Here is a 25244-nt window from a genome sequence, read left to right on the forward strand (position 1 = left end):
AACAGACTCACAATATAAAGAGCAAACTACTGGTTACCAGTGGGGAGAGGGAAGTGGGGAGGGGCAAGATAGGGATAGCAGATTAAGAAGTACAAACTATTATGTATAAAATCAGGGACTTCCCTGGTGGTGCAGTGGTTAAGAATCTGCCTGCCAATGCAGGCAACATGGGTTTGAGCCCTGGTCCGAGAAGATCCCACATGTCACGGAGCAACTAAGCCCATGCGCCACAACTACTGAGCCTGCACTCTAGAGCCCACGTGCCGCAACTACTGAAGCCACACACCTAGAGCCCGTGCTCCACAACAAAGAGAAGCCACCGCAATGAGAAGCCCGCGCACTGTAACGAAGAGTAGCCCCCGTTCACCACAACTAGAGAAAGCCCGTGTGCAGCAATGAAGACCCAACGCAGCCAAAAATAAATAAAGTTTAAAAAAAATTAAAATAAAATAAAATAAATAAGCTACAAGGATATATTATACAAACACAGAGGGAATATAGCTAATATTTTATAATAACTATAAATGGAGTATAACCTTAAAAAATTGTAAATCACTAAAAAAATTATAAATCACTATGTTGTACACCTGTAACTTATATAATATTGTACCTCAACTATATCTTAATTTTAAAAGTTTTTTTAAATGAAGATGAACTAGAAACATTCTCATAAGAAAGAAAACTAACAGAATCTGTCACCAGTAGACCTGCTCTAAAAGATATTCTAAAGGAAGTTCTTCAGGCCTAAGAGACATGATCCCAGAAAGAAAGCTGAAACTTCAAGAATTAAGGAAGAACAACAGAAAGGGTAAATATCAGGATAAATAGACTATTTTTCTACTCTTAAGTACTTTAATATATGTATGAATGTTGAAACCAACAATTACAACATTGTATTTATAGATGTAATACATAAGACACTGATAAAGGGACATGATAAAGGGAGCTTTGTGGTTGCAAGGCTCCTGTGTTTCACTCGAAGTGATATTAAATCTAAATAGACTGTGAGAGCTGGGTATGTATGATATATTATAATCACTGGAGCGACCACTAAAAATGATGCAAAGCTACATGGCCAAAAGCCAGTAAATAAGTTAAAACAGAATATTAGTAAATATGCACAAATTCCAATAGAAGCCAGGAAAGAGGAGCAAGAAACAAAGACAAACAGGAAAATAATAAAATGTACAACCTAATCTAACCATTTCAATTATCACAGTAAATATAAATGGTCTATACATACCAATTAAAACAAAGAAATTCTCACATTCAATTTTTAAAAGACCAAACTATATAACAGTATGCTGCTTTCAAGAAACCTACTAGGTAGATAGATAGGTAGATACATAGATAGATAGATAGATAGATAGATAGATAGATAGATAGATAGGTAATGCAAACACTAATCAGAAAAAAAGCTGGATTGGCTCTTTCAATGTCAGAAAAAGCAGACCTCAGAACAAGGAAAATTACCAGCAGTAAAGAGGAAAATTTTATAGTGAAGAATGGGGCAACTACCCAAGAAGAGAACAATTTTAAATGTATATGCTCCTAAGAACCCAGAGCTCCAGAATACATGAAGCAAAAACTGATAGAAAAGAGATAGAGACAAATCCACAAGTACACCTGGACATTTAAATACCGCTCTCTCTGTAACAGGTAGACCAAAAATTAGCAAGGATATAGAAGACCAGAACAATACTATTAACCAACTTGACCATATTGACATTTATAGAGCACGCCACCCAACAGGAGCAGAATACACATTCATTTCAAGTGCACATGGCGTCTTCATCAAGATAAGCCATACTCTGGGCCGTAAAACAAACCTTAACAATTTTTTAAAAATTAAAATTGTACACAGTATATTGTCTGATCATAAAATAATTAAACTGCAAGTCATTATTTAATGACTAGAAAGATTTCTGGAAAATTTCCAAATATTTGGAAATTACAAAATGCTGATGGGAAAAAATTGCTGATGAAAACAATCAGAGAAGATCCAAATAAACAAAGAGACCTATTAAGTTTAAAGACTGGAAAATTTAATTTAGTTAATGTTTCAATTTTCCCCAAATTGATCTGTACATTCCCAGCAGGATTTCTTATAGATTTATATGGAAAAGCAAAGAAAGTAGAATACCCAAAACAATTGAAGAAAAGGAAAGTAAAGTGGAGGACTCCCATTACCTGATTTCAAGGCTTAACTACAGTGACCAACACAGTGTGGTACTGGAGAAAAGAGAGACACAAAAGTCAATGGAACAGAATAGAGCAGGGATTGGCAAACTGTGGCCTGTGGGCCAAATGTGACCAACAGCCTATTTTGAAAATAAAGTTTTATGGAACATAGTCATGCTCATTCGTTTACATGTTGTCTATAGTTGCTTTCATGATACAGTAACTGAGTTGAGTAGTTGCAACGGAGACCATCTGACTTGCAAAGCCTAAACTATTTAATATCTGGCCCTTTAAGGAAAAAATTATAGTCAATTCCTAAAACAGGGAGTCCAGAAATAGATCCTACACATAAATGGACAAATGATTTCTGATCAAAGTGAAAAGCCAAATCAATGGAGAAATGATAAGACTTTTCAACCAATGGTGCCAGAATAATTGTGCATCCATTTGCACCCCCCTCACAATAAAGACCAACTGATTCTTGACTTATACCTCACACACTCCAGATTAACTCAAGACTGACCACAGACCTAAAGGCAAAGTATAATACTAAAACTCTTAGAAGAAAACACAAGAGAACCTTTGTGATTTTGAGCTAGGAACAGAGTTTTTAAATATACTATCCAAGCAAGATTCATAAAAGATCACACTGATAAACTGTACTTCATCAAAATTCTGAACTTCTGCTCTTTGAAAGATACTGTTAAGAGAATGAAAAGACAAGCCACAAATTGGGAGAAAATATTTGCAAATCAGATATTTGACAAAGGACTTTATCCAAAATATATTAAAAAAAAAACTCTCAAAACTCCACAGTAATAAAACAAACAGCCCAATTTTAAAATGGGCAAAAAAAGATATACAGATGGCAAATAAGCACATGAAAGATGCCCCACATCACATGTCATCAAGGAAATACAAATTAAAACAATGAGGATGGACCTAGAGTCTGTCATACATGGTGAAGTAAGTCAGAAAGAAAAACAAATACTCTATGCTAACACATATATATGGAATCTAAAAAAAAAAATGGTTCTGATGAACCTAGGGGCAGGACAGAAATGAAAATGAAGATGTAGAGAATGGACTTGAGGACACGGGGAGGGGGAAGGGTAAACTGAGACGAAGTGAGAGAATAGCGCTGACATATATACACTACCAGATGTAAAATAGCTAGTGGGAAGCAGCCACAGAGCACAGGGAGATCAGCTCAGTGCTTTGTGTCCACCTAGAGGGGAGGGATAAGGAGGGTGGGAGGGAGACACAAGAGGGAGGGGATATGGGGATACATGTATACGTATAGCTGATTCACTTTGTTATACAGCAGAAACTAACACAACACTGTAAAGCAATTATACTCCAATAAAGATGTTAAATTAAAAAAAAAAAAAAACAACAATGAGATACCACTAAACACCTATTAAAATGGCCAAAATCCAGAACACTGACAACACCAAATGCTGGCAAGGATGTAGAGGAACAGGAAATAATCTGTAATGTTTTGTAATGGACAAAAGCCTTGAACAGACAGTTAACCAAAGAAAGATACACAGATGACAAATCAGCACGTAAAAAGATGTTCAATATTATTAGTCATTAGGGAAATGCAAATTAAAGCCACAATGAGATACTAGTCTAAACCTAATAGAATGCCTAAAAACCAAACCAAAACAACAACAACAACAAAAAAACTGATGTTACCAAGTGCCAGTCAGGATGTAGAACAATTGGAACTCTCATTCTCATACATTGCTGGTGGAAATGCAAAATGGTACAGCTACTTTGGAAAACATTTTAGCAGTTTCTTATAAATTTAACAGACTTACCGTACAGCCCAGTTATCCCAGTCCTAGGTATTTACCTAGTGAAATGAAAGCCTCTGATGACACAAAAACCTGTACGTGCATTTTTCTCATTTTTCTCTCATTTTCAGCCTTGATCCTGCCACCAGATGTCTCAACTGCTTTTGGCTTCTCAGCTTGACTCTCAGTTTTTCTTACAAACTTTCTTTATAACTCTTCCTAATCATCCTGTTCTTTGCTGCTTCAGTAAGTTACGCATCTTAGCATCAGCCCCTGGAACATAACCCCTAGCACCAGCAAATACTCCACCTAGGACTACTAGTTTCAATTATAAGCATGATGTCATGCAAGCCCATTGCTCTGTTTTATCCATAAACATTTTTTTAAAAATAAATACACAATAGCATGTACTCTCTAATGGGCCCTCTACTAATTTTTAACACACTGGAAACTACCAAACTATGAAGTTTTACAAAAATTGGAATAAAACTTCTCTAATGGCTCTGTTTAACTGAAGAAAATCCTGAGACTGAAAGACAGTACATAAAAATAAATTGTTAAATTTTACAACCACTTATCTATATATATAAGGACTTTCCTAATGCTCTTCAAAACAAGTCAGAAATACAAACAAGGGGGCTGGAGCTCAAATGTAAGATTAGATCAGCTTTTTTTTTTTTTTTTTTTTTGGCAGCACCGCAGCCTGTGGAATCTTAGTTTCCCGACTAGAGATGGAACCCGGGCCCTCAGCAGTGAAAGTGCAGATTCCTAACCACTGGACCGCCAGGGAATTCCCTAGGTCAGCTTTTTTTTTTTTAAAAAAAGCTACTTTTTTTGGTGTATGTGTTCGAGTTTAAAATTTTTGACCCAACCTCCCACCAGCACTATATTATCACACAAAATAAATATAAAATTACAAAAAGTGCTACTTAGGAATAAGAAGGGTATCCTGATGTGTACAGGACTGACATGCAGCCTAACCTTGGGGATATGGCTATCAGGGAAAGCTTTGCAGAGGAAGTGACATTTAGGCTGAGACTGAAAGAGTGAGTTTATTTGAAGAAGAACGTTTTAGACAGGGAAGTACACAACGGGGTTGAAGTGGGAAAGCACTTGCACTATGAGGAACTGAAACAGACAGTACAGTGTGGTGGTGAAGTGCCCAGGTTCCAAAGTCAAATGGCCTGGGTTTGAATCCCAGCTATGCCCCCAACTTGCTGTGTGACCTTGGAAAAGTTACATAACCTCTCTGGACCTTGGTTTCCTCATTTATACCTACCTCATAGGGTGTTTGTAATTGTTCAGTAAATATTAGCTTATTATTATTCTGACTGGTGAGATTAAAATGAAGCGGTACTACAAGATGTTGGAGGGCCACAATATCACAGAGGCTTTTAGGCCCTATTAAAGATTTAGGATTCATTCTAAATGTAATGGAAAACTATTGAAGGATTTTAAGTAGGGGCGTGGCATCATGAAACTTGTGTTTTAAAACATTAATCAATTGACAAATATTATGCTTCTGCTTTGTGGCAAAAAAAAAAAAAGACTCTCATGAGCTAAACTTTTCCTATCAGTCCAGGCTTCTTTTCATTCTCTCCTTTGTCTCTTGATCTTCTCATATGTGATAGTCACTTTCTGGTAAGTATTAAGCCAATTCGAAGTTCAGCCCTCATAGGAGTGTTCTTCCCTTTCCCCTCTCGCTTCTCAAACACAGTGTCCCAGTGTCAGGGAAAGTCTACTACTCTTCCCTGGAAACACGGGAGTACAGCTGGTCTCCGTACTCTTATTCTGTTGGTCTTCAATTGAGCTCTTTCACCGTTTATCTCTAATCCATCCCTGACTGTTAGTTTCTGTCCTTCTGGAATCCACTTGGGATCAACAAACACCACCAGCAACCTCCATTACGGTCATCATCTCAGTGGCTCCGGTGTCCCTTGGTCTTGCTGTCCTCACAGTACTCTAGGGCTACACAGGGACTGTTGAATCTCTGCATTCTAAACACAGACCAATGAGAACGAGCAGCATTTGGGGAGGAGTTTTACCCAGACACTTGCCTTCACAGATGCTCCTTCGTTGCCTACTCTCCCCTTCCCCACCTCCACATCAAACTTAGAGCTTCTCCAAGGTTTGTACCTGCCATCAGGCTCAAAGGGTCTCAGATCACATTCGCACTATCTGAATATTTCTGTTACATCCTCCCACCTCCACACCCCTACTCTCAATGAAAGTGCTTTCTTTTACTTCATCATTTTCTCTGGAGGGAGTTTCCCCTCTATCTTATGGTTCTTTATAGTGGAGAACATACTGGTGGAATGGCTACAAGGGAATACGACTGGATTTGGGAAACATGATTGGGGTTAGGATGTCTGTGAAACAAATCCACATTAGTTTATTATTAAAATACCACCTCCATTTAAATTATTTGTTTATTGTCTGTCTCCACAAGATACAAGCTCCAAGAGGGGTGGGTCTCCCTTGTCTGTCTTCTTTACTGCTACATCGCCAGCACCTAGCACAGACTGCTACTCAACAAATATTTGTGGAAAGAATGAAAAAAATAATATGAGCAAACCAATAAATAATGAGTGACTTGTGCTATTGGCACTAGGATCCATTGGAGCACTCTGAGCAGAGGATTGAAGCAATCAGATTTGCAGGTTATCAAATGTCTTTGTATGGACTAAATGTCCCTTACAAATTCACATTTTGAAACCCTAACCCCAATGTGATGGTATTAGGAAGTGGGGCCTTTGGGAGGTAATTAGGATTAGATGAGGTCATGGAGGTGGAGCCCTCATGAATGGGATTGTACCCTTATAAGGGTCAGGATAGAGCTTGCTTCCCCCTCTGTTTTCCACCATCTGAGATTGCAACAAAAAGATGGCCATCTATGAACCAGGAACTGGGTCCTCACCAAACACTGAATCTACTGACTGGCACCTTGATTTGGGCTTCCCAGCCTCCAGAGCCAAAAGAAATAATTCCTGCTATTTATAAGCCACCCAGTCTATGGTATTGTTAGAGAAGCCCAAACGTGCTAAGTCTTCAAGTTGTCACGTCATCATACGCAGCAGTCTGTATTATCCCCCCAAGTAACAGTTATTAATTCTCAAGTATATGTATTTCAGTGGGAGAACTCATTACTGTAGATATTCAAATCTATGAACAACTTCCCCAGAAGAGCTGAGGAGATGTCACAAACCTAAGACTGCCTCCTCCTCTCTCTACATCACCTATTTTTACCCACTCCATCTCCTCACATCGTAGCCCTTTAGTCAGCTGCACTAGTTAGCCATTGTAACCCTTTCCGAGAATTTCAGCTGAGATCTGGATACACAGCCCACTCTGATGTGGCATTTGCATTTCGTGCTTGATTTGTCTATAACATTACAAATTCCACACTCCTACATTTCTACTGTTATAATCGTAATACTATTTTGGTACTTCTCTTCTGCAAGTGAGATTAGCATTTCTATGTAAAATAGAAAAACTGTTGGTCGTCTCCCTAATGTGTCTAGGAGCTTCATCCAAGCCTGAAGTTTAAATTCTCAGCACCTGGGACAAGGCATCTGTTTATGCAGGTTTCTCAGTGCACTGAAGTGCTGCTGTGGACTCCTGCCTGGGTCTCTTCATGTCAGCGGATGACCTGGCTGACTTTTCCTTTGGCAACATAGAAGGAACCTGAGATCAGAGACACCATTTGGGAGTTTTCTCCTAAAACAACATCGCTTGTTCCTAAACCTTATAGGATTTTCCAACAGAATGACAAAGCATGGAGGCTGCACCATTAAAGGAGGTGCCAGGAAGCCAGTGGGCCTAGTGTCCAGAATAAAGAAAGCTTAAGGGCTTTGCAGCTAGTGCTCACACCCAGAGCAGAATCAAGGGAGTGTCTCAGGAAGGGGCCTAGAAGAAGGCAGAAGAGCCCCCAACACATTTCCATCAAAATTGGGGACATTTACTCCTGATATTCATGAAGATTTCTGGTATGACTGTTGGTGACTGTGTGACTGTTGGTCTCATTTTATGAAATCTTGCTGTCAGAGAACTAAAGTTTTAAGCAGGACAAAGAAACAAACAAACTTTTCAGACAGGGTCAGGAACATGGAGAGAAACTTCCCAGATGACCTTTTTGGGCATATTTTTCAATTCCATAACTCTAATTCTGACCTTAAAAATCTACAAGTTGGGGCTTCCCTGGAGGCGCAGTGGTTGAGAGTCCGCCTGCCGATGCAGGGACACGGGTTCGTGCCCCGGTCCGGGAAGATCCCACATGCCGCGGAGCGGCTGGGCCCGTGAGCCATGGCCGCTGAGCCTGCGCGTCCACAGCCTGTGCTCTGCAATGGGAGAGGCCACAGCAGTGAGAGGCCCGCGTACTAAAAAAAAAAAAAAAAAAAAAAAAAAATCTACAAGTTGTTCATCAACTCATTTCAGTGTCCGAAGAGTGAGGAATAAATTGGGAAACTGCATCAAAATTTAGATGTATCCAGGCAAGAACCCAGACTGAGAAGACATTGGTGGAAGCTCGAAAAGAGGGCAAGAGGCCAAAATCACAGATTGTGGAACTCCAAATTAACTCGTTTCAGGGTCATCTAAGCAAGGACTCTGGCTTGCATGTCAATCCACAGCCCTAATACCCTAACAGAAAGAAAAGTGTGAAGTCTTTACCTTGCGAGGGTAGGGGCAGCTGTTTCCCCAGAAATCACCTGAGGTTGAGAAGGCAACAGTGAGAACCTGGGGCTCCTCTCGACCTCCAGAACCTTCTCTCTGGTCTTCTGGCACCTGGCATGTCCCAGGGACTTAATTCTGATCCAGTCTACTCATCTTTACCTGCTCTTTTTCAGCATGGCCAATATTCCTCTCCCTTTACCTCATCCCTTCAAAGCAGGCTCTGGGCTAAGGGAGTTCAGGATGCCTTTAGGTGATATCCTTTCCCACGGCTGCCATCCCACTGAGCTGTCTGCCGCTCCAAGGCATGCCCAAATGTCAGGAAACTGAGCCCATTTTTCCTACGTTGAAGCAGGTGACTTAAAAGGAATAATATTGTAATGAAATTATAGATACTTTTTCTATCTTAAAAAATTTCAGTATGGTGGTATTATTATTTATATTATAATAAATAAAATAATATTTTCTTTCAATATTTTATAAATTCCTAAGTATATTTTTCCTAAAATAAAATAAACAAGTCTATATTTAAATACTTTTATATCAATAGCTTAAGCATAAACACTTAACCTATTGCTATAACAAAATACTATTTTGATATAAATGTTTCAGGAACAAGTTTTTCCACACATATTCTAAACATACCCTAATCATGCTTCTATTCTCTATCCCAGCCTAACTCCCATTAGAATGTAAGTCCCTCCTCCACAATGATGTGAGTCCTCCCCATCCTGCCAGAATATAAGCTTCATGCGAGCAGGCACACCTCTTCTGCTCACCGCTCTATACCTAGCTCCAAGAACAATGCTTGATAAACAGTAGTCACTCAATAAATATTGCTGAATAAGTGAAGGTACATCTGCATGCATCTTTACCCAAAGACAGGAACACGAAAGAAAGAAATCAAGTGGAGGCAATAAGAATGCATATGTTACTTGGGTCTTGTTACAGTATTAATAATGGATAACATGTATTAAGCACTCATTAGGTAAATACGTTAGGCACTATGCTAAACACTTGATATGTAAAAATATGATATAGACACTATTATTAATTTTATTTTTTAAAAATCTGAAGAAAACAATTTTTGAGAAGTTAGTGTTGTTATTATGTACCTATATATAATATCTTTTTTAATTTAGCAAAGTACTAAACCATCTTCATGAGTTACTCTTCATAATAAAATTAGAGAATAAAACAGTGTTCAAGTTCTTCTTATTCGGATTCTCAAAGTCACAAAGGAAGTAAAAGAGGTGCAATAAGGATTTTGATTCCTTAGTTCTCGTATATGGCCAAAGCAGCTCAAAATTCTTCCCAGAAGACAAATACAAACATCTGTGGTACTGTTGCCCATGTCACAAGGTTCTGGTGCAGGAAAGTTAATAAGCGATTACAAAATTCTTTGTAAATACAAAGTGCTATAGAAATGCAAAACATCTACAACAACAATAATTAGTCCTAATCACCATCTCTCTTCTGTGTGCAGCTGTCTCTCAGAATTCACTTTGGGAGTTGAATCACCCCATCTCAACAAATAAAGCAACCTCCCTCTTTCTCAGACCTTACTAAGAAGCCGTCCCTCATTCCTCCCCCCAGCCATGCCCAAGCCACCCTCCACCCCCTACACACATCCTTCTCCCACATGATGAGCAAAGGCTGAATGCTGACATTAATGCTCTCCTGACAGCAGAAAGTAGTGATCAGACAGGTTGAATGATTCAGTGGAAAGTTAATCTGATCTCATTTTAGCTATGTGTAAGAAGCAACCTGCTGTGAACTAGAACTGTAATGCTGGAAGTTATCTGATTCCTACAGGCCTCTCTTCCTTCTCTGCCCTGGTGAATGACTGCTAAAGGAATTTAAAGCATGTAAAACATGATAAAACATTGATTTGTTGCCTTGGCCATTGAACTGGACATGTTGGCTTCTTGCAGGTAAAACTGAAGAGGAGTATGATAGATTCTAAATTTTATTTATAAGGGTGAAGCTTTTAAATGTACTCACTTAAGTTGCTTCTTGAGGCAGTAATGCCCTATTTCCTTTAAATTAGACTTCCAGCTTTGAACCCAGTTTATAAAGCAAAGCAAAATGAAACAAAAACCTAGACAAAGAAACCTCTGTCAGTAGAACACTTTAGCAAAGACTGATGACCTGAAGAAAAGGGTTGACAAGATGCGATTGGTCAGTTCACTGCTCTGAAGGAGAGGCATCCTTTATTTGTGGCTGCCTAGGGAAGGCCAGTTACAATGCAGAAAAGCTAAGAAATGGTAGGAGAAAGTGGAGAAACAAACAGGAAAAGAGTGAAAAACTGGACATAAGAAAAATGGACGGTATAGAAGAAACAGCAACTTTTACAGTTGATTGTGCCACAGTTCAAGAAGAGTATAGCGACCACTGTTACATTGTTGGCCTCCCGTGATCTCCCAGTATTTGCCTCTGTGTAGTCCTCTTTCTTAGAACCTGAGTTGGGAGTATGACTTATTTTAATTAACTGGAAGTGGCAGAGTGATGCTCTATCAGTTCTTGTTCCAAGCCTTAAGAAGTTCTGCTTTTGTTCTCTTCAGAGCCATGATCTGCTTTATAAGAATTCTGTTAGCCTGCTGGAGCTATGTGGAGAGGCTGTCAGAAAAGCCACATAAGAGGGAGAGGCCCTGAGAGACAAGCCTGGCCATCCCAGTGTCTCAGTCAAGCCCAGGACCCTGCTGACCTGCCAGCTGGATGAATCCACGTGAGTAGCCATCAGTAAGATCAACAGAAGGGTCACCCAGCCAAGCCCAACCCAGATTGCAGAATTATGAGCAAATAAAATGTTCATTGTTTTAAGCCACTAATTTTTGGGGTGGTTTGTTATACAGCAAAATATAGCTCCTGGCATGTTAAAATGAAGTCAGTGATCAAGACCCAGTGACTCTACTCTCTGAGACAGTATTGTGTGGACTGAAGACGCACGTCTGGGACCAAAGCAAGCTTGGTTCAAATCCTTACTTTTTCACTTTTTAGCTCTTATGGCCTTGGGCAAGTTATTTAATCTTTCTGGGGCTCAGTCTTGTTATCTGTGAGTGAGAGAAATATTTCTTCTCTCACAAGATAGTTAAGAAATGAAATGAGAGAAAGTTTGGGGCACAAATTAAGTACCCACCAAATCTTATATTATTTGTTATATTCCATTTCCTTCCTGTCGTTCCCTCACCCCCTGAGGGGATAAAAGTGATCCAAACTACATTAACTCTTTAGGGTAGCCCTGTGACCTGCTAAAGGCAGTTCTGTCATAGGTCGGTTTTGCACTGCGTATGTATATTTGACAAACAATTGTTGTGTTTATATGAAAAAGAGGTAAACTCCTAAAATACAGGTGATGGACTTTTAAAATGATAGCAGGTTTGTGGGGCACTGCTGGAGACAATGCACATTTGTGTCCATGTCCCAGACCGCCTACACCTGCTCCTCTGCAGTATCACAGCTGTTTATTAGACTAAGCTGGGGTCGCCAAAGAATACTGAAGTTACATTCAGCTTATTTTATTGCAGAAGGCATGAAGGCACATGCTGTATTTCCATTTGGTTTTTCACAAAAATGCATTACTATCTCAATGGTTTGTGAAGTTCACTTAGGCAAAAATTGCAGATTTCGAGGTAGTACTGCATAAACTTTGGTGTTTGTTGAGTCCTTGTCTTCATACTGGAAAGAAGAAAGTCCTATATTGAGTGACTAAATTATGTGCAGACACCAAGAGAAAACACACACATGCACACACACGAAAGAAAGGATTAAGGAAAAAAGAAATAAACCTGCTCTGGCCTCAGTTTCCAATTTGTAAAATGAGAAAGCCAGACTAGAAGGTCCTCCAAGGTCACTTCCAGCTCTGAGTTTTAGCAGACATCTCAAATTCTGTGCATTTATTAGCCCTTTGTGAGATTAAAAACACAGGTTGTTCTCCAGCAAAACTTTAATTGCAGAGTTTTAATTAGAAAAAAATCAAAATACTCTTTCAGATTATGCTTTTTTAATTTTAGTTTTAATTGTGTTTTTATTGTTTCCATATTATTTTAAAAGAGAGATGAAAGCTGCAGTTTGACAAATTGCTACATCCGTCTGCTTGCCGTACAACTGTCCTAGCAAGTTAACTTAAAACAACTTTCTAAAATGTACTTTTAATGAGAAACTTAGACCCTTGAAATTTGTATAAAACATTTTTTTCCTTCAGACTTCTTATAGGGCTGTAGAGTTTCCATACCTCAGTGCCAAGAGCATGGCAGAGGAATTTCGCTCAGCTTAGTAATTACCTTGTGTTGGTCTAGCTCAAAGTTGTTTTTCTCTTAATGGCTTAAGAGAGCCATTCAAATGCTTTGATTCTAGTAATAAAAGTTTTAATGGGCAAGGTAGGTGAATGCCCATGTAATGTTTAGCCTATTAAACTGGCCATATCCAAAGCTTATGCAGAGTAAATTCTTACTAGGGACTCTGAAAAAGGGCAGATCAATGTGGAAAAAAGCTTGAGAAAATAAGAGAGCTAAAGTAAGTCTGGGAATGTCCTTCCTCTCTCCAACTAAGATCCCGATTATAGTGGACATTTATTTTTGCCTTCTTTCATGGCGAGGGGGAAAGAGCTCCCCAAAGTTTCCCTGTGTGCTTCCAGAATGTTGATTCACCTGCAGGCTTCACAGTGGACCATGTATATGAGACCACGGTTTCTCAGACTATCTGTGGTGAAGGACCAGTTTGCTTCATCTCCCACACCCCCATCCACTGTGGACTGGTACTTGTATAAAATATAGTAAAAATGAATCACTGGAAAAATGACACACGAACTATGACATACAAAATATAAGCCTCAGTTTTTATTATTAAATTTAATTACTCTCTCAAATTGCAGTACAAGTTTCTAACCATCCTCAGTTTCTATACTTTTTTTTTAACATCTTTATTGGAGTAAAATTGCTTTACAATGGTGTGTTAGTTTCTGCTGTATAACAAAGTGAATCAGCTATACATATACATATATCCCCATATCTCCTCCCTCTGGCATCTCCCTCCCACCCTCCCTATCCCAACCCTCTAGGTGGCCGCAAAGCACCGAGCTCATCTCCCTGTGCTATGCGGCTGTTTCCCACTAGCTATCTATTTTACATTTGCTGGTGTATATATGTCCATGCCACTCTCTCACTTCATTCCAGCTTACCCTTCCCCCTCCCCGTGTCCTCAAGTCCATTCTCTGTGTCTTTATTCCTGTCCTGCCCCTAGGTTCTTCAGAACCATTTTTGTTTGTTTAGATTCCATATCTATGTGTTAGCATATGGTATTTGTTTTTCTCTTTCTGACTTACTTCACTCCGTATGACAGACTGTAGGTCCACCCACCTCAGTACAAAGAACTCAATTTCGTTTATTTTTATGGCTGAGTAATATTCCATTGTCTAAACTTATCTTGTTGTAGATGGTAACAAAAATGTGGAAACAGGCATTGGTCCACGGACCACACTTTGAGTAGCACTGACCTAGACTAGGCCAGTAATATTCTCTGGTTCCCAGTAACTATTTCATGGGTGTTCTTATGACCTGAGCTGGTCCCAGTCACTTGAATGTTGGGACTTTGGTTGAGAAACTGGGACAACAATTCTGTTTTTCCTGGCTGGATGCCACCTTGGGACTATAAGAGAAGTGGCTTGAGAATGAGTCAACACCAAGAAAGCAGAACCAAGACGTAGCAAGTCAGAAACTGAATCTGCTCCTGTGTTATAGAGAAATAGAAGCCAATAAATTAAAAATTTTGCTCAAGCTAGAATTCATTAGGTTTTCTATCATCTGCAAGAGAAAGAGTCCTATGTGATATAATTTGCATGTTTCCCCCTAACTGTCAGTCACCTTGCCAGTCATCTTTCCAAAACAGAGATCTGGGAATGCCATTCTTCTGGTTATGAAAACCTTAGCTTCCCACTCCCTTGGTCCAGAGTTCAGGCTTCTTAAACTATCATTCAAAGTCATTCACAGTTGAGTCCCCTTCTTTCTCAGCCTATTTTTTTTTTGCTACTCTCATCCTCAGACACATGGCCAATGCTTTAGTGTGACCACACATGCACTTTTATATATGTTATAGGTTTGCTCATGTTCACTTTAGCTGGATTGCACTTTCTCTTCCCACGCCCTCCTCTGATTTTCTAAGAATAGGAACTTGAGAACATAAGGTGTTCATTACTTTTAAATGTTAAGCATTATGCATCACCATCATTCCTGCTGACTCAAGGGCTAATTTTGAGAGTGTTGGCAGGAGGGCAAATTGATGCACCCAGACATTTGACAAAAACTGCATTTAGACTCCAAAGCTTTCATTTCATAGGGAGTCTGATATGGTTATATTACCAAAATCTCAGAAAACAACAAACTTAGACAAAGTGTGACTTTAAGTTATTGCAAAAATGAATAAGCAAGAAATGAAAACATATGTCTGCACCAAAATGTGTACACAGATGTTCATAGCAGCTTTATTCATAATAGCTGAAAGTGGAAACAAACCAAATGTTCATCAGCTGATCAGTGTATAAACAAAATGTGGTATATCCATAAAATGAAATATTACTTGCCATGAAAAGAAGTGAAGTGCTGATACATGTAACAACATGGACTAACCTTGAAAACATTATGCTAAGTGAAAGAAGCCAGATATAAAAGGCCACATATTGTATAATTCCATTTATATGAATGTCTGGAATTGACAAATCTATAGAGAAAGTCGATTCGTGGTAACCTAGGGCTGGGGAGAGTGATGAGATCGAAGGGTGAAGGCTAGGGGGAACAGAGTTTCTTTTCTAGAGTGATGAAAATGTTCCCAAATTGATTGTAGTGATGGATGCACAACATTGTGAATATACTAAAAGTCATTGAACTGTACACTTTTAATGGGTGAATTATATGGTATGTGAATTATGCCTCAACAACGTGTTTTTTTAAGAAAAAGAGTTTATAGGAGCTTTATTCATAGGTGCCAAAACTGGGAAGCAACAAGATGTCTAAGGTGAATGGATAAATCAACTGTGGTACATCCAGACAACTGAATAGTATTTATTCAGCACTGAAAAAATGAGCTATTAAGCCATGAAAATACATGCAGGAACCTTAAATGCATATCACTAAGTGAAAGAAGCCAATCTGAAAAGGCTACCTACACACTGTATGATTTCAACTATATGACATTCTGGAAAAGGCAAAACACTGGAGACAGTAAAAAGATTGGTGGTTGCCAGGGGTTAGGGTGGAGGATGCAGTGAAGAGGCAGAGCACAGAGGATTTCCAGGGCAGCGAAACTACTCTGTGTGATACTACAGTGGTGGATACATGTCACTATACACTTGTCTAACTCATGTAAACTATGGGCTCTGGGTGGTAATGATGTGTCCATGTAGGTATGATTGTAACAAATGTCCCACTCTGGTGCTGGATTTTTTTTTTAATTTCCTTCCTCCCTCCCTCCCTCCTTCCCTCCCTCCCTCCCTCCCTCCCTTCTTTCCTTTCCTTCCTTTCTGCTGTGTTGGGTCTTCTTTGCTGCACGCAGGCTTTCTCTAGTTGCAGTGAGCGGGGGTTACCCTTCGTTGCGGTGCATGGGCTTCTCATTGCAGTGGCTTCTCTTGTTGCAGAGCACGGGCTCTAGGTGCGTGGGCTTCAGTAGTTATGGCTTGCGGGCTCAGCAGTTGTGGCTCACAGGCTCTAGAGCACTGCCTCAGTAGTTGTGGTGCACAGGCTTAGCTGCTCCGTGGCATGTAGGGTCTTCCCGGACCAGGGATCGAACCCATGTCCCCTGCATTGGCAGGCGTAACCACTGCACCACCAGGGAAGTCCTGGTGCTGGATGTTGATAGTGGGAGAGGTTGTGTGTGTGTGTGGAGGGGTGTTGGGGGCGTCAGATGGCATATGGGAGCTCTGTGTTTTCTGCTGAGTTTTGCTGTGAACCTTCAACTGCTCTAAAAATTAAAGTCTAAAGAAAGAAGCAAAGGAGAGTGAGGAGGAAGGGGGTGAGGAACAGGAAGAGGGCCAGGGCAAGGACGGAGAGGAGGAGGGGGTGACCTCACAAGGCCCATCTCAGTTGGCACCACGTCTGAAATTTTCCCTCTCTCTCGTCTCCCTCCTGGCGGAAGAATTAATTGCTCTTTCATCTGTGTTTTCATTGTGTTCTTATTCCTACTTCTTTTATAGTTCATATCACTTTATTATAGTTGTTTGCAGGCCTTACTTACTGAACTATGACCTGCCTGAGGGCAGAGGCAATGCCTTATTTTCTTGATATTTCTACTAGAAACACTACATGGTAGAGTTCAATGGAAGTGTGGTGTGTGTATGAACGAAGAACATCTTAAAGCGGCAGTGTTACGTTCAGTTTTAAAGGATTCTACTCTAGAATCTGTTGTTCTTCAGGCTTTTTGGTAACCTAAAAAAAGCTCCCTCTACATGGCTCATCCCTGGGACCGTGGCCAGGATGTGAGCGAGAGCACTGAGGACATGTGACAATCCTAGACGAACGACTTATCCCTACTGAGTCTCCTCCAATAGGCAGCGTACTATTCTAGTAGAGCTTTTGGAAAATACTCTTTCTTGGGGATAATATAACCATGTGCAGCCTGAAATCTGGGACCAGACTTCTGTGTAGTGACGAAGGTCAACTGGGAAGATGTCATTGGGCAGAGAGGAGAAGATCTCACTCTACTGAAAGCCACCACTGCCACCTCAGGATGGCTGCCTGAAATGCTCTGGTGAGAGCTTTATTACAAGGCTTTGGGGTTAGATATATGTAAAATGTGTGACATGTGTTCCTGGGAGGGATGACATTTTAGACTTTTATTATTGATTTATACCTTACTGAGAATCATATGTAATAGAGTTCTTGAAAGTAGGTTTTAAGAGGGCAATAGAGAAAACTTATCACGATACTGGTGCTGAGAATGAAAAGGAAAAGGTACCTAAGAGGTGATAGGATGCCAAAAATAGCTTTTCTTTACTTCCCAAATTTGGCCTCATTTAATGGATAAAGTGAATATTCTCAATCACATAACCACTTTAATTTTAGTACCAGGGCATACTTTTTAAGAAGTCACTTATTTATATTGTTTAAAATAGTAACATTGAGAATGTGAGGAATTTAGTAGGCAGGGCTCTACTACTTACTTGCTGAACGATCTAAGGAAGTTTCTTCCCGTCTCTGAACTTCAGTTTTATTTACTGATAAAATGGGCACAATAATACCTGTACTGTTTACATCACAGGATGTTTGTGAAAATCCACTGAGATCGCTGAAAGCAAAATGTTTTATAAATCAGACAAATAAATTTATAATTTATCATTGATGTTAGTCTAGGAAGGATAAGTGCTGTGAACTTCTCCTACTAAAAATACCAATGGAGTTTATTTGTGGTTGGTACAAAAAGAAAAAAAAAAGAAAAAAAAAAGTGCTGTACATTTAGTCCTTTGTTTCTTTCAATTTTGAAGGAGCTCTACCAGGTTCTGAAAAGGAATCTTATTAACATTTTGGGAAAAGCCTTTTTATTGAAACTTCTTGTAAGTTTTACACGCAAGGCACACACATGTATGTATGTAAGGATACCTAGCCAACATGTGCCCTTTTAAAAGAGAAAAGCTCTTCTTTAACCATCTTCTCCAAGAATCGTTAATTTGTATCAGAAAATTGGAGAGGCATGCAGGGATACCTTCCTAAGGAGCATAAAATGTCTGAGCAGTTATCACCCATAGCATCTGTCCCTTCTCTGATCTATTCCAGAGATCACTTGCCAATTCACAAATGCCATGGGGGACCTCTCCTGTGAGGTTATGTAACTCTTGACCTGTGTAGGGCTTGCCCCTAAAACTGCACCATGAGGTCCTTAAGGACAGAGCCTGCGACTTACAGGTACTTGTGTCTCCTAGTTTCCAGCAGTAAATATTTATTAAATGAAAACTTGGCTGAGGTTGCATATCAAGGTCAGGAAGAAGTGGTGCCTCTTGGCAGATTTGATCCTCAGGGTAGGTTACCTTTTCCTGCATAATTGAAAGAAGACTCTGTGGGTTTGAAGGCTGTCTAACCCTTTCACAGGAGATCAAGTAACTGTGCTAGGCCATGGGTGTCAAATAAAGGGCATCACAGTTTAAGAAAGACATGAGAAATTAGGAGACAGTTCAGAGAACAGCTGTCATGAAGATAAAGAGTTTAGAAAGGAAGATATAGGAAGAGGGGAGGGAAATACTGGGATTATTTAAACCTGACAAGAGGAGCCTGAAAAAAAGCATGGCAGGTAGTTGATTTTCAAACATTTATGGGGATGATTATATAGAGCAGAGCTTCTCAACCTTTGTGGCAAGGCACACTTAAGAAAAGATTATATTTACAGGGCCCACAAGGATAATCAGGTAAGGCTGCTCAAGACTCGATTCTTCTCTAAGGCTTTGACATTCCTGGGTCCCACCGTGCCACCAGAGGGCTTAGCACAGCCTTTGGGTAGTGTTATGGACAGAATATTTGTGTCCTACCAAACTCATATGTTGAAACCCTAAGGCCAATATGATATCATAGTACTAGGAGATGGGGCCTTTGGGAGGTGATTAGGTCATAACAGTGGAGCCTTCATGAATGGAATTAATGCTCTTATAGAAGAGACCTTACAGAGCTCTCTCACCCACTTTTTCTGCAGGGTTGCTGGGAGAAGACAGCTGTTTACGAACCAGGAAGTAGGTCTCACCAGACACAGAATCTGCTGTTGCCTTCATTTCGGACTTCCCAGCCTCCAGAACTATGAGAAATAAGTGTTTGTTGTTTAAGCACCCAGTCTATGGTGTTTTGTTACGGCAGCCCAAACTGACTAGGACAGGGATTTGTGCACATGTTCGAAAATTGATGTCCCCTAGTCAGGGACTGTCTGTATTTTAGGTAGAGTAGGAAGAAGTAGGGTCAAAACAAAAGATGGAAGATTGGAATAAAATGAGAAAACACTTTATTCTTAGATTTGAAAATACCAGATTGGTTTGTCAAAGGGTGTGTGTGTGTGTGTGTGTGTGTGTAGCATGTCCTAAAAGTCTTTATGCAGTTTAAGCTTCACTAACTTCAGAAAAATAAGTGCTACACACTTATCCTCAAGATCTCGTGAAAGTTTATTTACATTTATTTTATAGTAACTTTAGTTTTGTGAATGTTGAATAATGAATTCTTCATTTTAATTATTTGAGTCAGCCCCTCTGACTGAAGATGGTAACGGCTGACTGCAACAAAAAGCAAAATTCCCTATTCAACATTCACAAAACTGGATAAAAGAACTTTTAAGTTCTTTAGAACTGGGTTTGTGTAGTGAAAAGACTCTATAGGAAAGATGGATTTAAGGACATATATGATCCTGAGTATAAATGTGTGGGTACAAGCAAAAATTCCAGACAGTATTTCAGACACTTAAGGCAGTGGAATTGGTGAGACCCAAGTCAAGTTTCTATCAAACAGTAGAGGGGACCCAGGTAGTATCTGGGTTACAGATGGGACAAGCAGAAAATTTCATTACTGTAAATATATGAAACCATGAAAGGATGGAGTTGGAAAATAGGATGGCAGGGTAGGGCAGAGGGACCTGGAAGGCCCAGCAGGGGCGGAAGGGGTTGCTGGACTGGTGGGTGGGGGAGGGGCTGTGGACACACCCTCTCCATGTTGTCCCCTCCCCCACACTCAGAAACCCTTTGTGACTCTTCAGTGCTCTGTGATGCAGGCCTGGGACTGCTCGATAACTTCAGTAACTTCAAGCAGCCTTGTGATTCAGAAAACGGAATTCAGAAAATGGAGCGTTCTCTCATTTTTGAACAGCTTACTGACCCATGTCCGAGCTGTGACTCAACATCCTTGGATATTGACCAAAACCTCGTCGTCCCGTGCGGGTTGGGGTTGCTTTTTCTGTTCCTGTGGTACCTGGTGCGCTTGCCATTTTCATCTATCTTTAGTAAAACCAAAGACATCCGAAAGGTAAGCAGCCCTGGGTGAGCCCCCAATGGAGATTCTTTATTGTTGTTTCCATTTCTATTCCCACATTTTAAAATGAGTTTGGTTGGCTCAGAGAGACACCTAAGATGGGAAGTTCAAGGAGAGGAGAGAACATCACCCTCCTAGGGAAAGAAGCCAGGCAGGGCTAGGGGTTCAGGGGGGACCAAGGCTTCCAGTTGAAGCCCATGGTCCATCTGAGTGTTTGGAGGACTCCAGGATAAAATCCCAAACAGTAATTCTGTGGCCCTGGGTTGGGTTATTTAGAGAGTTTGGGATCTCTGCAGGAGAACAGAGTTCCCCATTGCTTGATCATGCCTCACATTCTCAAGTCAGGCATCACTCGACAAAGCCTTCCTTTGTGCTGGGCTGATCAGAGCAGCAATGCTGAGCCTCTGACCGTAGGCTGGAGCCTGAGCTCCAGGATACAGGGTCCTATCTGAGGGACATGGACGTGACTGTTGGCCTCAGATGCTAGGCCCTCCTTGGGCAGATGACTTCTGACTGAGAATATCAAGTGTGGACCTCATAGTCGAAAGTCCTTCTTTGAGTTTGTCAAAGAAGAAAAAAATTGAAAGCATTTTAAACCTTTAAAATTGATAAAAAGAAGGAACATAAAGTTCTGTTAATTAAAATAGAGTCATATTATTCATGGATAATGAATATCTGAGTTTCCTAGAGAAGAGTGAGAGAAATGAGCCCCAGCCCTTCATTCTTTTCTTTTGTTCTCAGCATCAGGGCAGAGCCAAGAGGAGAAGGAAAGGTGGAACACCAAAAGGTAAGGTTCTGCCTATCCCACCTGAACTCTCCAAGGGTGACCGTTCCTGCCTTTTCCATGAGATCCAAGGTCCCTGATCTCTGAGGATGTCAACTGCTAGGTACAGTTTCTCTCAGAGACCAGAGTTCTCAGAGGAGAGGCTTGTGGGAAGGCAGTCAGAGCCTGAGACACTTCTCAGATTCCCTGCTCTGCTCATCGCTGGGCATGAAGCAGTGATGGACCTGGACAATGGGTGTTTCCCAACAGGTGGCCAGGTGAGATGTCAAGAGTCAGAACTTCTGTGTCCTGACTTTGTAAAAGTCCTTTGACTTCCTGGATGATCAGATCCCTCTCTAAGGCAACACTGATCTCTGGGCTTCACATGGTGGTTTTGAGCATCACATGAGATAAAATGCATGTGAAAGTACTTTACAAGAAGCAACATACACATGTTAATATCATTGACCATTTGACCTCATCTACTAATTCTTGGGCCTTTCAGAGTCTAATATCCCAAGGGTTTCCCATAAGGGGACTCCTTTATTATACCTATGCTTCTACCTTCATTACATATAACCCACTCTCCTGGTTTCTCAGGTTGGAGATGTCACCAGAGAGAAACAGAGGAGAAAACACAGCTGATTTCTATTCTGAAAAGGTGACTCTTCCCCCTTCTTTCCTGATCCCACCTTAGCATGTTCTATGCAATTCCAGGGATTCAGTGCAACCTGCTGTAGTCATGGCAGGGGGTAGCATAGGAATGAGTATGTGATGAAGGCCTTGAGGTGAGCGCTATTTAGCATGTTGTGAACGCATGGATGTGGCGGAGCAATGTGAAGGGGCAGCAGGCTTCCAGTGACCCCACCCCTGCCAGGCCAGCAGGTCCCCCTTTCCTTGTTCTGGTCCTGGTTGCATCTTTGTACTTCCTGTCTTCTGCAGCGCCCTGGGCCGGCACGATGACACCACCCACTTGCATCAACTCTTATGTCCAGACCCCTTCTGTGAGGTGTGTAATAATGCAACTGCTGAGGTCAGTCGGCTGCTACTCCCAGAGGCCCTGGAAGATTCTACTTCCTCTGTGTCCCCGTTGGCTTCCACAGCTTCTGTGACTGAGTCATCATTTACTCTGTCCCCTGCCTTCTCAACAGTCCCTCCAAGGGACCTAACACCAGCCTCTCTGCTTGAGCCTTCCCCACTGCCCCCCTCCGTTCTCTCCCCTAACCCAATGACCCCCTTAGTTGATTCTTTTTCACCCTCCCCATTGGGTCATTCTCTGGCACCAGAGCCTTTTCCTTCCTTGGATTCCAAATTCCCTGTGGACTATTCCCCACCCCAACCCCTTGCCTTTCCCCGTCTCCTACCACATGACACTCAGACAGCAGGTCGTGTTCTCCCACGAGAGGCCACTCTGTCTCCGGATACCGTTTTCTCTCTTGACCCGACCCTTTCCCAAGATATCAACCCCTTATCAGATTTGTCCCAGGCAATGAATCACCCCGATTCTTTTGCTTGTCATCATGCACCACCAGCTCTGTCTGTTTCACCACAGCCAGACTGCACTTTATCTGTCACTCAATCTAAATCAATTGCCATCTTACTGAAGCCTGTTCCTGAGAACTCACTTCCAGAAAGCCCTGGTGTAATGTTCCAGCTAGAGGAAGATGTGGGGAAAGATCTGGGACACAGCCTAGAGAATGGCCCAAAAGATCACCTGTTGAATGACCCAAAGAGCTCTTCAGGTAAGGATCTGGGGTATGACTCTGAGAAAGGCCTAAACAGTCAGATGGTGAGTCTCTCAGAGAAAAATTCAAGGGTGTCAGCAAAGAGTCTAAGTCGGAGACAACTTGAAAATGTCCTAAAAGTACATTTGAGCAAGAAGTTGGAGGAAATAAATGAGGGTCGGCTCCCTGAGACTGTGCGTAATTCATGGCATGCTATCAAGCAAACATTGCTTCTTTCTGTGACAAACAAAACAGAGAAGTTTGCCATCATCAGTGGGTGAGGCCTACCCCCTGAATACCGTCCAGGACCTGACTTTTGTTGATTCCAGTCCACAACAGATGCTGGAAGCCCATATTAAAAGGTTTCATATGAGGATGTTGTGGGCCCTTCCCCGCAAGGTCCTTGAATCCATACAGATCTTTAAATTGAAAGATGCCCCATACCAGTCCTTGTCTCATGCCAACTTGCCCTCCTCAACCAATGTGATTTCTGAGGCAGACTCCAAATCTGGGAGCTTCAAGTCCTTTAGAGGAAGCTCTAAATCTCTCCATGGAGACAAAGTGGGAACAACAAATTCAGCCCCTGTCCTGGATCGTTCTCTCCCTGCCACCTCACCTGTGGGCAAAGGAGGACAGAGGGTCCTGAGACAACCACGCTCTGATGTCAACCGTGGGCTGGCAGAGGGTGTTCAGAGAATTAAGGATGCCAGACAGACTCGTCTGCCTGTCTCCCTCTGCATCACAGGGAAAGCAGGTCATAGACAGACTCAACCAGCCAACAGATATCCCCAAAAGCTGCTTGCAAAGCAAGCTGGGGCCAGATATGAGCCGAAGCATAAGAGTGTGAGTTCCAGTGATAAAGGAGAAATGCAACAGGGCAAAAAGGTGGAGAAGTCAGAGCCTGTTTCAATGCCCAGATGGTCTAGGGAGGTATTCACGGCTGAGGAGCTTGATACTCTTCAAGTAAAAACTAGTGACATGTTGGCAACTAGCAAGCCAGGGAGCTCCCAAATGATAAATGTGAATGAGAATAAAGTAGAAACTACCGTGACCACTGGAAGCCCCCCACCCAAATTACCAGTTCCCCAAGATCCTAAATCATTAGACCTTAAAGAACAACTGTTCAGTGAGTTAAACTTTAAACTGGAGAACAGGGAGCATAGCCAGGCTCAAGGCCAACCCACTGACACATCCCTTGCTTCAGATAACTTGACTTACGAGGCCTCACTGACTCATGCCCAGGGTGCCTCAGGTGGGGACATGGGAGCTTCCCAGGTGCTGCATGTCCATTTGGAGGACAGAGGAATCAGGATGGAGCAGCAGCAGGAACCTTGGGTCCCTAAGCATGACTTAAGGAGGTGCCAGGATAAGAATTTCCCACCAACTGCAAAGAGAGTGAGCCCTCTGGAGCCCAAGGCAGAAGAGCTTGATCGAGGGGATAAAGGGTTCGGGACATCCCAACTTAGGAGGAAGAGTTTCCCTACTCAGGAGATGGTACTAGAGAAGACACTTGCGAGCAAGTCTTCCCAGATCCTATCACAGAAGGGACAGCCTCTTCCTGAAGGCCATATCAGAAAAAGAATGAAGCACTTCTTGCAATGGCTTTTTTTTCTGGGATAAAATACAAAAGACAAGAAGATGCCCAGGAAAAGGGCAGCCCCATATCAACTGTGCAGAACAGAGGCCTAGTTAAAAGTAGAGCTGCCTTTACTGGGACAACTGAAGCTCAGAAAATCGCGACAGACATCAGGAAGTTCCTAGATGAGAAACTGGGGTGTCACTATGCAATAGATGTCACCTACTCTCAAGAGCCCCTTCCTTCCCCAGTGCAGTTTAGGAAAACTCAGCGAAAGGCGCAAGTGCAGGTCTGAACAGAGCCTGTCCAGGGGCATCCTTTCAACCACAGGGCTCCCTCCTGTAAACTGACAAATATCAAGTCCTGCCATCAAGAAGCTATCTTTGCTGGCCAGAGTTATCCTCCAAGTAGTACAAGACAGATCAGAGATAAGAAGAGACACCCCCAGAAAGTTGTGGCATTCAAGGACCAGTGACTGTGTCACAAACATCCCCCACCGGTGTCCCACAGGGAGCCTGTGCCCCATCCAAGCCCCACCCGCAGGCGTCAAGC

The 25244-nt window shown here is 41.6% G+C and overlaps 1 protein-coding gene across 1 annotated transcript in view; it reads left to right on the forward strand.

Moving 5' to 3' along the window:
* Positions 1-25244, forward strand: part of LOC307054859 (spermatogenesis-associated protein 31D1-like) — a gene marked incomplete at both ends in the record, with an annotated part of 34162 nt that overhangs the window by 8882 nt on the left and 36 nt on the right. Inside the window, 11 exon segments of the mRNA XM_079706731.1 lie at positions 16615-16795; positions 18121-18189; positions 20373-20466; positions 20469-20623; positions 21371-21416; positions 21993-22053; positions 22335-23363; positions 23365-24721; positions 24724-24984; positions 24988-25164; positions 25168-25243. Coding sequence (XP_079562857.1) covers positions 16615-16795; positions 18121-18189; positions 20373-20466; positions 20469-20623; positions 21371-21416; positions 21993-22053; positions 22335-23363; positions 23365-24721; positions 24724-24984; positions 24988-25164; positions 25168-25243 — 3506 coding nt within the window.

This window comes from Hyperoodon ampullatus (assembly GCF_949752795.1).
Source record: "Hyperoodon ampullatus genome assembly, chromosome: 6".
NCBI classification, from domain to species: domain Eukaryota; kingdom Metazoa; phylum Chordata; class Mammalia; order Artiodactyla; family Ziphiidae; genus Hyperoodon; species Hyperoodon ampullatus.